The sequence below is a fragment of the Lissotriton vulgaris genome, chromosome 8 (genome assembly GCF_964263255.1).
Source record: "Lissotriton vulgaris chromosome 8, aLisVul1.2, whole genome shotgun sequence".
NCBI lineage: Eukaryota > Metazoa > Chordata > Amphibia > Caudata > Salamandridae > Lissotriton > Lissotriton vulgaris.
The window spans coordinates 1269799485-1269811913 of NC_141696.1; the positions used below are offsets into that span (position 1 = coordinate 1269799485).

A 12429-nucleotide genomic window follows, 5' to 3' on the forward strand; every position below is an offset into this window, starting at 1 on the left:
TTAAGCAATGCTTTGAGCCCTGGGATATGGGATCGCTGGAGACAAATACGCCTCGGGAAAGGGGCCACACTCCCCTTATAAATGCATTGTGCCTAGTGAATGGGGTCCTCAGGATCAAATTCGTAGAGGGGTACCACACGCCCCCTCTACTAAATAAATAAATTGGGCCTTGTAGGAAGGGGCCCCGGTACAAATATTGCTTGGGGAGGGGGGACTGAGTCCCCCCTCCAAATAAATAAATTGGGCTCCAGAGGATGAGGTCCCTGGAGCTGAAAATATGCAGTGCATAGGATAGAATTGTCTGCCTGTGGGGGGTTGGCTGCTGCCTTCGGGTGGATTGGCCCCAGGGTTTGACCACAGGCCGGGAGCTGTAGCCAGCCCCCTGTTGTGCACGGCTGAAGGCCAAGGACAATGATGTAATTTGAGATGTCATCAGTGATGTCATAAATGATGTCATAGAATATGTCATGAGTGATGTAATATGTGAAGTCATTAGCAGTGCATGGAGACGGGGGCGCAAGATATAGTTATCACAAACTAGAAACCCTTGGATCTAAAAGACAAAAGCTGTTAAGGTAGAGACATAGTCACGGAGGAGTATCTCTTTAAAAGGACGACATTCCTCACACACCAGAGGTGGCATGCTTCATCACTGGGATTCTCCTCGTGCTGATAACTAGTCACGCCGCGAGCTACAACCCCCTCTCTGAGAGTAAGGAGCGCAGGGATGTTTTTTGTATGGCTGGAGGTATACTAAAGATCACAGTGATGAGCTGAAGGTAGTAGAGGTAGCAATGCAACAGAAAAAGGTGAAGATAAAACTAGCTTCAAGGTATGCAGTATCCCTTTATTTGTGCGTCCTGGGCTAGGATTAAAAGCAGGACACTGGTGAGAAAGATCTATACTCTCAGTTAGTGTCTGAATATGGTCGACATGTTTCAACCTAGTAACCCTCACGTAGAGGTGTAGTGGCTTTCTTCAGGACCAACTTATTAGTGCTACTGCTCAATGTGTATAAATCAGTAAGGTTTTTAGTGTAGAAAAATATATATCAAATATATAAAACCATCCAGTGACCCTGTAAGTTCATCTTAGTTTGGTGGATTCACTGGTGATTCCTAGAAAAATTGACATGAAGAAAGGTGTTAATGTCAAATTGGGCAAAGCTAGCCCATAAGACGTTTATGGTGGCTCTATTATGAAACCTGCATATGAAGGACAGCAGACACATTTCTGCAATACCATGGCTGTACACAGAACATTCTTTCCAACAATTGTGTATTGATAAAAAGTTACATTAGGTTGAATTGTGGCATAAAGGTTTACAGAAAAAGGGCTTACCCGCTAATTTCGGTGAAGAAACCCCACCTCAACCTGGCATGTGGTTCATGAAGACTCACCTTCCTGTAAATCGTAGGAGGTTGTTATGAAAAACGCTCTATACTTCATATACTGAAAAACCATATAAAACTTAACTTAAAACAGTAAAACCAGTCCACACACAAGAGACAAGGTTCAACCCTGTGCGAGCAATGGCACCTGTTATGGTTGAAAGAGAAGACCAGGAAATACAGGCACTCACTATACGCCCTGAGAACGGTGAGTCTTCGTGAGCCACATGCCAGGTTGAGGTGGAGATTCTTCACATACCAAAAACGGTGGGCTCTTTGAAGCTCTCCTGCCTTGGAATGCTAATCGGGAGGTCATCCAGTTGGAGGGGGGGGGGCACCCTCTGCCCGAGCAGGCTTCGTTTCTGGCCTCTTCAGAGCAAAGGCCGTCACCCTTGAGGGTCCGAAACAACTTGTCTCGGGTAGCACACTGGCTAAAACCAGTCAGTCCGCACACCAGTAGCTGGTAGGTTTTCAGAAGGAACCTCTATTGTGCAGAAACAATGGCTGAATGGAATTATATAAAATTTGGGGGAATGTTAGTACTTTGCTCAAAAAGCGTGCTTTTTGTGATTTGGTGTAAATCCGTTCAGCCGTTTAAAAAAAAAATGCATTTAAGGAGGGGTTCAGGTTGGGCATGAGGCAGTTAAAATGTAGGTATAGCTTAAACATTGGTGTCCAGATATATGCTCTGATTGGCCAATTTAAAGGGGAATAGTCCTTATTGGTTGGCCACAACATGAACTATATGTTGTGGCAGCCATTACAGGTCTCAGGGTCCCTGTGTCCTGAAAATGAATTAAAAAAACTAAAGGGGCACTGCAAGCATGCCGTAACCCCTAGAGGCATGTGAAAGTCACAAAGGGGTCCCCACCAGTTGGTTGGCTAGCCCCCTAGAGATCAACTAAAGTTTCCCATAGCATTCTAGTGAACAACGGCAGCAATAACATTCTGGATTTATGACACACTTGATCTTGATGGAATCAATTCTTTCAAAATGAAAGCAATTTCCTGCAATTGAGATTGCAGTGAATGAACAAGATGAGGGGGTTCTTTTTTTCACAAAAATTATGGTTAGTGCTCTTGAAAGCTAAAATGTGGAAACATTTTCTGTGAGTTGTCAAAAAGCTTCCTCGCGTATTTCCATAAAACAGTCTGACATGTAGAGTGAAACTTGTACTTCCAATATGAGCAGAGCAGCAGTCTGTCAATTCACTCCAGTAATCAAATGCAGTGCCACCACAGAGTTCAAATGAACAACTAGAGTGCTAACATTTTGTGTCAAGACTAACACGAGGCACTCCAAAATGTTTTGTGAATAGGTGTTGAATTTAAAGCCTTTCCTGCAGAGTTGGCTGAAGTAAATGAGCATTGAGAGTTTAATGCAGGTATGACACCATTCGGTTAAAAATGCGAGTGTAGGTATGAGTTCTAGTAATTTGAAGAATTATGTATTTTTAAGGGGCTCAAAATAGATAAATCATCTGCATAGGTACAACTTCCCCTTTCCACATACTTTTAATCAACATATCTTTTTTTCTCAGTCACTTAACAGCTCCTTAATTTTGAAATTGTAACATTTTTATAGACAGGTTAGAGTAACATTATAGCTAGATTAGGTGCTAAGACTTGAACTGACGTTAAAATAAAATCCACTGAAAAAAACTACAGTTGAATTGACGTTATGGTTAAGTGCTGGAATAAGATGTAAGCGAACTTTAAAAAAACTAAATACACTAGTTATAGTTTAGTGAACTAACTATAACTTGCTCCCCCATCATGTACAGCATATTACCTCTCATTTCTCATGACACTTTAAACGACATCATTGATGACATCACTGATAAAGTTTATATAATGTTGTGAGAATTACTAATAAGATCAGCCAATGATTCTAACAGTTGGTATTGTGAAAGAGGATTAACTATAGCGTCACTTTACCCGTTGTGAATAACTATAAAAGGACAATTAAAAATGCAAGGCTGCATATTTTCCCTTGAAATATTTTCAGCAACGTTTTAGGCACACTCTGTACTTCCATCTGAGAGCTGAAAGGCCCTGCGCAAATATTCGATGTAATAAATTTATAGATAATTTTGAGTTTAAAATTAAGTGCCAGATTAAGAGTTCGGAAAAGGGGTTACTCTGTCACAAACGTTACAGATATCCCTTTGGTCGTACGACAAGTGCATGATATCCAGTGGCACTTGTAATACAGTTGTAATACAGTGGATGAGATAGCTGTCACGTTTGGGATGGAGTAACCTGATTTGATCGATCTTATCCATGACGATATTGTTTGTTTTCTTCGATTGAAACAGAGGCTACCCTCCTATTGGTGGAACGTCATCCTTAATAAATTGTTATAAATCTCACACAAGACCACAATTTGAATCATGTGTAACATCAGCCATTATCGATTTGAAATTAAATGATTGGATAAATAGTGTTTTTGTTGTTAATCATATTGGTGAATAATTAGTGTATGAGTGTGAAAGAGAGTGTGGGTAGGATTTGGTTAAAATGAAACAAAACCAATGCAATGAAATTAGATGCACTGTGTACAATTTTTTAATATAAAAAATTAAATCTAAATATTGATTTTTTAAACAAAATGATAAAGGAACAAAAATATTTATTGTGTTAAATAAAAATTAAAATATTTTTGTATACTATCTGCATCTGGTGTATGTCATATTGATGCAGTAATTACCCAGGTCCACTTAGTATTTAAATTCCTAAATGTTTTGTGTAACCTGTGTGCCAAACTCTAAATTAGCCCCTAAGTCTATTGGAGTGCATCTTGAGGAGTGTAAAGCCTCCTCTTTGTTGGCTGTTAATGTTACACTGCTTTCTTCAGTCACTTATTTGCTGCCCACTTTTCTCTTTTGGGTGATGATTATTTCCATGCATTGATAAAGAATACAAAGCCATAAGACCCCACAACTGATATCCTTCTAACCGAGCCTTTTATAGATCTGTTATTGAAAGAGACTTGCAAAGACCATCATAAACGCTTCCTAATCCTTTGGTATTATTCAGGTTGAATTAAAGAGAGTGCACCTTATCCTCTTCTGAAACATCATCCTTGGATGCTGAAAATCTACATAATTGTAGATGCATCTTGCAGCTGCATTATTGAGTAATGTTTGAGCTTATTATTAGAACATGATGCCTTTAATCAACTCTAAAGGCTTGACACAATTTTGTACATCTTTTAGATTCCCGGCTTTCGTGCCAGCAGTAATGAAACTGTGATGATGGCAGCCTTAGATGAGCTTTGTCACTATGCAGATCAAGATGTCCCTGGTGCACTAATGCTGTTGGATTTCTGTAGTGTTTGATACTGTTGATCAGTTGCTTCTTTTTAGCCATCTCGCAACTGTCTGAGTTAAGGACACTGTCCTTTGCGGGGTTCAGAATTTCCTATCTAAAAATGTAGTAAAGGTTTCTTTTACACATGTTGTATCAGAAGCTAGATCTTTAGTTTGTGGCTTTGTGCTGTTAACACTGCTCTTTAACATGTAGATGGTTCCTTTGGTGTAGCTTATTCACACTTTCAGTTTTTCTCTAAGTAGCCAAATGGCACCCAGATTACCTTTAAGATTTCTGGAGACCTAAATCAGAGTGTTTGTAAGCTGTATAATTCCTTTTAGACCATAGTATCTTATATGTGTATGAACCAACTCAGTTACTTTGTGGTGGGGGGGGTAACTTCTCCCCTTTAGACCATCAGCAGTGTGGGTACTCCCTTTCTGACTATCTTATTTGTATGAGAGACCTCTCCCAGTGAATTGTGTTAGAAATTTGGGAGTTGTACTTGATTCTCAGTTAACATTTTCTAATTCTTTTTTTAAGCAAATTAATTCCCTAGTAAGTACTTACTTGTCTCAACTCGCTACGCTCAAACAGATTATGTACCTAAACTTATTCTCCCACTAGATTCATATTCTAAATACTTTTATTGCCGCTTGTTTAGATTACTGTAAAGCCAGCTGTCTTGATTTACCAGCTACAGCTTACAGAGAGGTCTCTAATTAGACAAGCGTAGACTGTCTTTTGTGGTCAAAGGGAATACTGCAGCAAAACATGCGGTGGGTTTCAAAGTTTGAAAAAGTCATTGAAATTGAGGAAGTTGGCTTGGCAAGGTGTCATGTTGTTGCCCAGTAATGGATGACATGGAAGAAACAACTCATGTCAAATAGCAAACTATTCCAGTAGTTTACTGAGTCCATAAGGAAAACAGTGGTTTGTAGTCTTACTGCACTTCAAGAAGATGAAGTGTATTATCCACATGCAAAATAATGCTATCCAGGTGGTGGCATCTGCTTAACTGAAAACAAACGTAGGACTTTGTTTAGAGTTTAGCAGATGGTTTAGTCTATCACAAATGTGAGGGATACCCGGTCTACCTATTAGAGGTGCATTATATCCCAAAGCCCTTCTAATAAGGCAACTGAATATCTGCTCCATTGTGACTGAGTGCCCGTCCGCCAAACTCTAAATCAGGCACTTAGTGTGCGGTGTTTTTACTAGTCATTGAGCCTAGTTTCAACCGCTTGACTCTTAAGGATCCATTGTGTTTCTTTGTTTAACAGCATCTTGTTTGTTCCCATACCTCTAGTCCTAGTTTTACACAATAATAATACCATCCAAAGAAGTTAATTTTCAGTGTGTGTTGAAATGTAAATGCTGCACTAGACTTCCTAAAAACATGTGCAGCAACCTCACTTATGGTAGGCTGTATTGTTGTTCTCCATTCAATTATTTCTAAAGCAAAAATGGGTCACTCAATCATAAAGCCACCTCAGCAGTTAGTGTGCCAATTTTGATTTTGGAACTTGAATGCTAAAATTGCCAAATATGGTTAGACACTATTTTGTAATGTGCAAAAAAAAAACTCAGCCGCACTATGCGGAGCTCCTCAAGCGGCAGCGTGCGTTAGATAAATGCTGTTGACTGTGATTCTCAGAACCAGGTGTTTTTCCACACTGTGCAATCATCACAAACGGCACCATGCACAGCACAAGCGGACGCTGCTTCCGTTCTGCAGCTCGAATAAATATTTTAACTCGAGCTGCAGCTTTCTTAACGGACAGTTTCTCAATGCGAACGGACGGTTACTCAGAGCAAGCATACGCAACCGCTCGCATTGAGAAATCCGACCCCCGTGTTGAGAGTTTCTCTTTATCCTCAAAAACTTTCCAGAGGAATTTTGTTATGGAGATCGAACCTATGAGCCCCGTGTTCCGTAGTCACCGCCCTGGCCGTTGCGCCACACCTCTTCATAATAAGAACCAAATTCCTCAGAAAAAAGTCTGTTTAATATTTTATGGGTTGCAATATTGAACCACAACCCTAGTTTGCAAAAATGAAGTTTGCTTGAAAGGACTCTGAGGGTTTTTAATTATCTCTTCTAATAGTTCATATTACTGATCTACCTCACAGTTTCATGGGCATTGTCCTGCAACACGATTAATTTCAGTGATTATTTGAATCATTTAGTGTATGGTGAAGCAAATGAGCGGCCATAATTTTGCAGCTCTCATACTTGACCAAACTCGTGGTTCATCTATCTCATTTAGAGGTCCAGGAAGCGCAGTGTTTCTATTGGTGCTGCGCCATTTGGTGACAGTGGCCAACCATTTAGGGCACAGTGACCATCATTAGATTATCCTAACTGCGACCTCCATGAAACACATGGCAATCCCTGATAAGGAGATCAAACAATGACCCAGACACACAAGGAGAACCCTCCCTGAACATCTGGGCCGTGTTTTATTTTTCAGAAACTCCTTCTTTGAGAGTATTTGGAAAATGAAAAAAATGACCAAGTGGAGTCAAAATAGTATGCTTCCTAGTTAGAGAATCTTGATGCTTTCAGAGCGACTCCTTTTCTAGGAAAGTTTCCAACTGGGCTTCGACAATCTCACAACAGAATGAGTGTTCCTCCGCTAGAGGGGCTGAGAGCATAGCGTCCATTGACAGCCCACCATGATCAAAATGACCCTGTATATCCTTGTGCCTAACAATAGGAGGTGAAAAATTATGTCTCAGGTATTTCTCCTTTTAAGAAGGGGCTTTCAGTGTTACCAGGTTCATGTTTTCACTGCACTGCTCCACAGGATTGACAAGCACAAGATTGCCGATCTGGGAAGCGAATAAGAAATAGCAGATTAGGGTGACATGAAGCCAGGGCCGGACTGGCCATAGCGGGCACCGGGCATTTCCCCGGTGGGCCGCTAGGGTAGGGGGCCTTTTTGGGCCCCTGGGGGCAGATTTTGTTGCAGGGCTATTTTTGCAGCATAGCTGCAATATCGGCCGTTGCAACGAAATTGCCAGAAACCATCCCTGGTAAACAGCTCGGCCGCACCCCTAAACCCCAGGGGGGTCTGGCCAAGCACTTTGCCGGTTCGGGTTCGGGTCCTAGTCCGGCCCTGCATGAAACCCAACCAGTAGTGAGCAATGGGCAGACTCCAAGCCCTGTTTGTTCTTGGCAAGCCATAGTATTTCTTGCAACAGATATCGTTTGCTCTGTCCTGTAGGTTCAACTGGTGTATATCATTGCACACTGGGCCAGTAAGAATGCTTCAAACGGGTCAGGATTTAATGATTATATTTTGTGGTTTTTCAATTCCGACCACGGATTCCTTGGAAAACTGTTTGCATTTTTAATATCACCTGTCATAATGGTGCAAACGCCACCGGGCTTTAAAATAACTTTAAGTTTACGTGGGATGTAATCTTCTAATTCAGGTGCGAACTAGTTAGGAAAGAAAGGCAATGTTGCAGGATGTTGACGCTTTTCCTTCGAAGGCTTTTATGGAAAATGCAGAGCAGTGGAAAACAGTACAGTTTGAGTCCCATTTGTGCTGTTATGTCAGTGAAAATTAGTTGGTTGTAAATAATGAATTTTTTAAGGAAATTATAATCAGGTAAAAACACAGTCAACCTGTCAGCTATTGAAAATAGAAAGGCCACCTTAATTTAGCGACTTGGACGTCTTCCTCTAAGGAACTGCTTGGATATTTAGTGGCATAAATATATGGGTATGTATCATACTGTTGTACTTTATTTTGGTTGAAAATCACTGGATTGCAATATTCATTTTTTCATGCATTTGCAAATGACCCTAACACTGTGTGCTTTTTAGTGAAACATAAGTAATATTTTAACTTGCATATTAGTCAGCCATTGGATGATGAAAAATTGGCATTTCGTGGTTCTTTAAACAGCCATCTATCCAACTCAATAGTATCCATTTTTTCCAACATCTGAGGGATGAAAGGCTGTAATGGGCATGGTGGATTTGTGATCTAGAATAACCTGCCCTTGAATTATGATTTATACGCTTGATGCTGCAGTGGTTAGGTGGACCATATTATTTGTAGGGGTGGGCGGAATTTGTGTAATCCTGTTATGCAAATCTCCGCGAAATGGTAAAAAATCTCCGCCAACACACGGAATTGCTTGTGCGCGATGCTTTTTTAATGTTTGCAATCGCTGTTTAAGTGCTCGGGGGGGAAATATCTTGCGAACATGCAAAAAAAAATCGCAAAGCCGCGGAACGCAGAATTTTGGGCAATTTTGGGTTCTCCGCGTAACACAAAATTACCCAAATTCTGCGAACGGAACGAAATTTAACCCCCAGTTCTAATTATTTGCATCCGCGAATTAATGTGGTTCTTAGTATAGTTTTTCTTTTTATCAGGATGCTGAACATTTGAATTGTGTTTTATATATGTGTGTATTTGTCTCTATCATGGTTGAAAGTCTTAACCGAATAAAGAATTTTGACTTGGGTGCGGCCTGCGCGTACCAGTGCCAACAGCTGGCACGTGGTTCTTTGCCAGCGGATGCTGTCTCTCATGTAGACGTTTCACTTTAGGAGCAATTACTGACACGTAGGGACGGTCAGTCGGGAGCTTTCAAACCTTTAAGAGCACGAGTGGGGTGCATAGCATTGTTACATTCCCGTATCAATCCAAGGAAAGTTTGCTACTTCCATTTTATTCCAAATCAGAAGGGCTCACAATGTTGACAATACGAGTTGCAAATTTCTTGTCACAATGTTATTTTGATTTATTGCATTTTATGTTTTTTTATCCTCCCCAAGAAAGTTGCTTAGAGCTGCGCTTTTGAAGATGAAAACCTACTAATAAATGGGGCTCAGTCTCTTTAACAACTTTTCTCTTTGTATAAGTGTTCTTTGACTAGTTTTGAGATTTACGCCTAAATATCTCTATGCCCTATTTTTATACATTCCGTATAATCACACATTACAAAATATTTTTTGAGATGATAAATTGTGAGATCTCAAATTCATAGAGCTACACTAGGAACTCTCAAGTCCAGTGTTCAGAGTAATACCCTCTTCTGAAATTTGGTTATTCTTGTATTGAAACCAAAGAGGGTCATACCAAACATATATTATTTTCCCCAGCCATATGGTGGTTGTAGCTGCAGTAACAGGGTTTGTAATTTTGTTTTGCCTGTTGTCTGAAAACTGTCAAAACCCATTTTCGAATCCATGGGTTATTTCTCTCCTTTTTACCACTTGGTGGATGAAGTGGTCTTGACTAGAACGGAGCCTCCAGGCAGGAGACTGGTACAAAGACTGGCACTGTATTTAGTTCAGAAGGCTTATGTGTCCCTTACTGGTCTTCATTATTATTTATAAAGTGCATGGTCAGTAAAAATCATTACACATATATACACATTAAAAAGTTGCAATAAAAATGACTGATCTTATTCAACTGCTTATTATCCAGCCCGCTCATGGCCCCCGCACAGGCCATTAGACCCAGTGAAGATGCCCAGGTCTTGGGCTCTCTGGGGCTCTCTGACTGGGTTAAACCCTTGTACCAGCTCCTTTTGTGGGATTCTTTGTGTGCTTGACGGCCTTAGATACTTGATGCCCTTCTAAGATTTCTCACCAGTTCATTCAGTGGTTTTACCCATCGCGTCCTGATATAGCTCATTGGGTATTGCACCGGGCTTTACATACACTACCCTCACCAACCTAATCCCTCTGCTGGGTTCACTTACTATATTTACCCTAAGGTTCTTACGGGTCCTACGCACAGGACTGGCACCAATATGGCTTTGGCAACCTGCATGGTCACCTAATTTCCATCCGAACATGTAAATCAAAATGACCCAGCAGTTGAACAGGGAAGGAGCAGAGGAATTGAAGCATTAAAGCACTCCGAATCAAATGCATTGTGTGAGTTAGGTGATATGCTTCAATAAATGTAAGTTAACGTGAAAAGCCTCCAGCAGTGGAGTATACAAAGCTCGGGGACTTTGACTTACTTCAACCTTATGTGGATTTGTCATCTAGAAAGATTCTAAATGCCAGTCCTGGGAAAGCAAATAGTAAGAATGTCCATATGGAATGTTTGTGAATATTTCATTGAGAATGGTGCCAAGACCATGCCAATATTAGTATGTTCTCTGAAAAGTACATAGTGAATATTTTGTAATGAATGTTTGTGTAAAAAGGTTGTGCTAAAACAATGACACAACACATTTAAGTTAGCAGAGAAGGGAGACATTTTGCAGGAGAATCAATACTATTTGTTTTTTTGGGTTGTATGTAGGTGTATCGCTTGCAGATAGTTTTGAATGATATAGTATTTTTAACTTTTCTGCTTTATTCTCCATTTGTAGGCATGCTGCAGAAGCATCCTTCCATTGAAGACTTTGTGGATGCCCTTGTTTCAGACTTAGACCTTGACTTTGAAACGTTCCTTATGGACTCAGAGTGATAACATCGCTAGCTACCCTGTTTCTGCAGTGAAGTTTTTTCGAAACTCGTTGTATTCATATTGTAAAACAAATATACGTTTTAATTTATGTTTTTTAAATAAATTCTTTCCTTTAGTTTTGATTGTGTCATTTTTAAAGGAATTATTTGTTTCGAAATTGCTAAATACTGTTTGTGACTGCAGTATTGTATTCACTGGTTAAAATCTTAGGACTCTACCAGGATAAGTAATAATGTTGGAATGATTGACAATAAAAAATCTCTTAGGTATCCATTATTGTTGTTAGGTTGCTTAAAATTGACCCATTGAAGTGCTTCCGTGCCAAACACTGAAGCAGAGGGGTTCAGCATTGCTGGTGTACCAGAAAATGAGTACTTCGAGGTGCCCAGCTCAGCATCGTTTTTATCTTAAGTGGTGTACCAAATAAGTATCCCTATCTCTTTAAGTCCTGCAATACGATCCAGATGCACATCCAGGGTCTTCAACAGCACACAGAAATCAGGAAGTTTGTCTGGCTTCTGCCATGCCAGAATCACCTTCACTAGCAGCAATTTATTAGAACCGCCCCAGTCAGAACTCCGTTCACAGGGCCACGGGGCAAGGAGGAGCTTCTAGGTTCAGCCGTGGGGGCTGAGGTCTTTTACTTCTGATGTCACAGGCCTTGCCTGCTATGGGTCCGGAGCAACTAGTCCAACTACGTGTTCAGTACTTGACTCTTAATAGTTGCATGGGTCGAGCAGTCCAAGGCCTCTGAGGTTGGTGGTGTTGTAAAAATATATGAATATCCATATATAAATTCATGTGTATGCACTTCATATCATGCTTAGATATATCAAGAGAAAAAAGAGAATAAGAAATAAGAAAAAAAATTATTTATGCTGATTACAAAAAAATAAAAATGTGTAATCATGTCCCCGTGTATGAGTGATGAAGTACAGAATGTTTGATTAATTTCATAATGCACATTTGGCATAAAATGGGTGAATTAGTAGTCTCCTATTTCTAAAGAGCGTAGTATTTGTTCCTCCTTTCTCCATTGTTCTTGTTTTTTGCATAGATATATCACATCAACATGAGGTCTGGAGCTCCAAAGGGCTTCCTATCGGACCTTGACTGGACAAGCTTCAAAACGCTATTCTGTACCCCCTTAGAGGTCACTTTGCATGTCTTGACTACATGATATTTCTTATTTTGGTTGTGTAAGTTGCTTACACAGTGCCGAGCCAGCTTTTCTGGTCTGCCCATATCTGGCTGTTCATAATTTGCATGGT

The 12429-nt window shown here is 40.3% G+C and overlaps 1 protein-coding gene across 1 annotated transcript in view; it reads left to right on the forward strand.

Moving 5' to 3' along the window:
- MIPEP (mitochondrial intermediate peptidase) overlaps window positions 1–11278 on the forward strand; it is an 833321-nt gene extending 822043 nt beyond the window's left edge. The window contains exon 19 of the mRNA XM_086935192.1: window positions 11061–11278. Coding sequence (XP_086791318.1) covers window positions 11061–11158 — 98 coding nt within the window. The 3' untranslated portion in view covers window positions 11159–11278. The remainder of the gene's footprint in view (window positions 1–11060) is intronic.
- Window positions 11279–12429: the final 1151 nt, after the last annotated feature.